The following is a 4,327-nucleotide window of genomic DNA, read 5'->3' on the forward strand; positions in this document are numbered from 1 at the left end:
CATTTTGAACCATCAATGCAGAGATCTATAGTCAGCAACTGGAACATTTAAATCAAGCCCTTCATTAGAAACGTTTTTCATTCGTCAACCAGAAAGGTGTTCTTCTCCACGACAATGCACGTCCACATGTGGCACGTTTGATGCAACACAAATGTATGGAGTTGGGTTGGGAAGGTCTCCCCCACCTACCAGATTATCGATATTTTGCACCATCAGATTACCATCTTATTCGTTCCCTGCAACACCATTTTAATGGGAAAACGTATGTAAAGAGGACATCAACATGGTTTTTGCATTAACAACTTGATTGTAAGATGGAAAAGCATCATTGATAAGAATGGAGACTATTACATTTAATAAATGTTTTGTTTTGATATATAAGTTGTTTGGGATTTTTCATCTAAAAAAAAGCGATGTTAATTTCTTGATGACCTAATACAATACTCCTGTTGTAATATTTCTCAGTAACAGTATTACTTAAATTTTAAATGTCTTTTTTTATTAGGGAGAAATGATTGATAGGATTGAGTACCAAGTGGAACATGCTAAAGATTATATTGAAGCAGCCAAACAGGACACAAAAAAAGCTCTTGTCTATCAGAGCAAAGCTAGAAGGGTAAGCAAGACAAAGTTCAAAGTTTGGACTCAAATATTTAGCAAGCTGATCATATTAAAGACTATACAATAAATGATTCAATAAAAGTAAATAGAAAAAAAAAGTTTCCTTTACTGACATAAATTCCTTCATTTTTATATAATAAGTCTATTGTAAAGGATATAGTAGCTTTCAATTTTGTTTTTCAAAATTACAGTTCTTACAAATTTTTAAACTCAAAGAATGAACTTATTGTATATAAGGGTTTTAAGTACATTGTTTAAACATACAGTAGTTATTGTAAGTTGTCTTTGTAAGTATTGAGTACAACACTACTTAGGTACATACAGAACAAGATGTGTTTAAATAAAGCATGAACTGCACATTAAACAGATAGATAAAGAAGTTCCTTTAAAAGTTTTGCCTATATTATTTAACAAAGTTGTGATTGAATGTATTTTACTTGTTTTTTTTAGTGAAAACTTAAAAACAAAACAGCCGATATAAAAAAATTGAAACAATAAGTATATGAAATATAAACTAAAGAAATATTTTAAAACTAGTGACATTGAAGAAAAGTATGGTTTTTGTTTGGGAGACATTGTTACTATTGCAAAACTAATCAGCTGATCATAGTATGATTTAAGTGTGAAAGAAGGGCATAAATGATAATAACTCATAGCACTTTGGGCGTAACAGAGCAAGTAAGGAGATGTAAGTATATCAGTACAGATATGTCCTGTACGTCACCTTAAGTGCGTGTTTGTTAGCTCATTTATAAAAATAATATTGTTTTTTTATGTATTTGCTCCTTTCATATTTGATGTTTATGGAGCCTAAAGAGAAATGTAAATTGAATCACATATATGGAAAATGTTGTACACACTCACAATAAATCAACAAAAATACCTAATGTTTCTTTCTGTTATATGCTCGGGCAGTGTGAGTTTGCTGTTACAAATCTCAGAACGAGGTGATGCCAATATTCTTTAATACATTTTAACACATCCAATTCAGGCATAGTTTGCTATAAAAAAAATTATTTATTGACGAAAAGCTTCCAAGAAATGCCAGGATAGTGTTCCGTTACAACTCAGGTGCTAATTAAGTGTAAAGTACATTATACCATAACTAAACGTGCCATATAAATGTCATTTTTCTGTTTGTGAAGTCTTATTGTTATTGAGTTATACTTCCAAGTGATCTCCCATGTTATTTATTTGAATTAATAAATCCTGACCTATCTGTAGATCTGTATAATTTGAGAATAATGACTTTTCATAGTATTTACAGAACTTTTTACAGGGAGGGACAAAGTGTGAAATTGTGAACTGAATAAAAAAATTCAGATACATATGCTGAATGAATAAAGAAAGAATTATGTTTCTAATTTTTCTGGGGGGGGGGGCAAGTCTCCCCCACAGACGACAATGATTTCAAACATATTTTGTGATTCAACAAGAATAACTAATTAACATGTAACAGGTTTCAGACTGGATGTAACACAGAAAACTTTATAATTGTAATTCAACATGTTATTCAGCCCCTACTAAACAACGAAAAAATTCTAGTTATAAATATCACCTTGTGATCTTATCATCATTCTTGATTGGTTATTTCACAATCTTTCTCTTTGTTTAAAATAACTTTAAAGATGTAACCTTACTGAAAAAAAAACACCCAGAAAATGTGTTCATCCTTGATTACAACAAAATTTATTTTTGTTGATCACTTCAGAGGTGATTTTTTTTTATACTCAAAGTCCTGTATATTTCTTCCTCTTCCCCCACCCCTCAAAAGCCTTTTTTTAATCCAATTTTTAAATTCTTGAAGTTTGAAATGCTTCTCTATAGTTGATATTTACAGTAAAGTTTGATAATTTCTAGAGTATTTTTTGTTATTTTTATTTTGTGTAATATTGGTAAATTCTTGCATGCTATATTTGGTTTATGAACAGTATATTATATTTTATAATAAAAGGTGGGCTTATTTGATTTTTGTTTTTCTTTACCTACCATTTATTCATTTTTGTGTTTTTATATTTTTGTATTTTTCTTTCCTAGAAAAAGTTTCTTGTAATTATCCTGGCCATAGTATAGTTGGAGTGTTAGCCTTTATCGCTGGACTCATCGCATAGTTGGCTGTTTGTTCAGGATAAATTAAACACGTTAAAATCTGAAAGCAAAGTAAATGTTACAAACAACGATCCATTTATCTCAAGTTCATTACACTGTGGATATTATTGTGTTTACAAAGAGTACAAACAGTGTCCTCTTCCTAAGGAACAGGCTTGCAGTTCATGATGTGGAATGATGGGAAAAGTACGATGCTCAGAAAGATCTATTCAGTACAAAAATTTCGTGTTTTGTACGTAATTGTATTGAAGTATAACTTACCATTCTTTATGTTCTTCTTTCATATATTATAATCCCAAACATCTGTCTAACTGTATTTATTTTCTGACTAGACCTAGCTAGAAAAGTAGGATATAATTTGTTTTAAATCTTTTCATTTTGCCATTTTTAGACTTTTAGCTTGTCACTGTAGCGATGATACATTTATGATATCAATACCTTTTTGTTCTTGTTTTTAAAACACAGTAACAAGTAGCATGCAACTATCTGTATGATTCAAAACTTTCAAATCACATACTGATATGAAAACATGTTAGAAAATACATTGTTAATTAATTTTTTTTCTTATGTAAGGCTTTGCTTTGGTGGTGTTTTCATATTGTTTTCATTATATATCTAAAGGAAAACAAATACAGAGAGAGTGAGAAACTTGTTAAAACATCATTGTTAAAAATGGAAAACTTGCAAAATTCCAGTTTTTTATTTAGATTTAGTAGCCAATAGTAGCATCTATTCTTGTGAATCTTTTGGTCACATGACACATTCTGTAATTGTATATGTTTATATATTGTTGAATTAATTATATATTTTGCTTGATTTGTTTCTTACATAAGTTGCATTTCAATGAAAGAATTAATATAAAGCTGAAAAATAAGAGGTATTTCAAAACTTTGAGATACTGGTTAGTGAGAAATGTAACGGATGACACTGCAACTTTGTAATTTATAAGGTACAGTTTGCTTGACATGTAGAACTGTACAATTCACAGCTTGCTTCAGATGTGGTACTGTAAAATTCACAGCTTGCTTGACATGTGGTACTGTAAAATTCACAGCTTGCTTGACATGTGATACTGTAAAATTCACAGCTTGCTTCACATGTGGTACTGTAAAATTCACAGCTTGCTTGACATGTGATACTGTAAAATTCACAGCTTGCTTCACATGTGGTACTGTAAAACGTTCAACATTGTTTTATTGACCTTCTGTGAAATTAGTGAAAAATTAAAAACTTTCCTATCAATTTTTTGCTTAACTTGTGCTGAGTATTTGGTTGTTTTCTTGTATATAATGGTACTGTTCATACTTAAAGCTAGTTATATTACATCTTTTATAAGTTTAAGAACTTCCTGAATGCAACTAGTAGTTTGTTTTTAATTTTGAGTGTTACCTATCCTCTTTCATCTGTAGATTAATAACACAGGCCTGAGATGGTTTTATTGTCTTGAAAATTTTTACATATTCTATTGTAATTCCTGAACACTGAATCTGAAAATGATATCCATTTTTCTCCATCACGTACAGATTTTTCACAAAACATCATAACAGAGTACGTAAAAGAAAAGCCATAACACATAGTTTTGATACCAAAAAACATA

The 4,327-nt window shown here is 30.0% G+C and overlaps 1 protein-coding gene across 3 annotated transcripts in view; it reads left to right on the forward strand.

The window, feature by feature from the left end:
• The window catches only part of LOC106470672 (syntaxin-like), a 20,421-nt gene that overhangs the window by 9,887 nt on the left and 6,207 nt on the right, over positions 1–4,327 (forward strand). For 2 of the 3 annotated variants that reach the window (XM_022399315.1, XM_022399317.1), the window contains one exon: positions 506–616. In XM_022399315.1, the coding sequence (XP_022255023.1) occupies positions 506–616 (111 nt within the window). Of the gene's footprint in view, positions 1–505; positions 617–2,658; positions 4,322–4,327 lie in introns of those variants that run through there. The other variant, XM_022399316.1, reaches the window with a different exon arrangement.

This window comes from Limulus polyphemus, unplaced genomic scaffold (genome assembly GCF_000517525.1).
Source record: "Limulus polyphemus unplaced genomic scaffold, Limulus_polyphemus-2.1.2 Scaffold4154, whole genome shotgun sequence".
Lineage (NCBI taxonomy): Eukaryota > Metazoa > Arthropoda > Merostomata > Xiphosura > Limulidae > Limulus > Limulus polyphemus.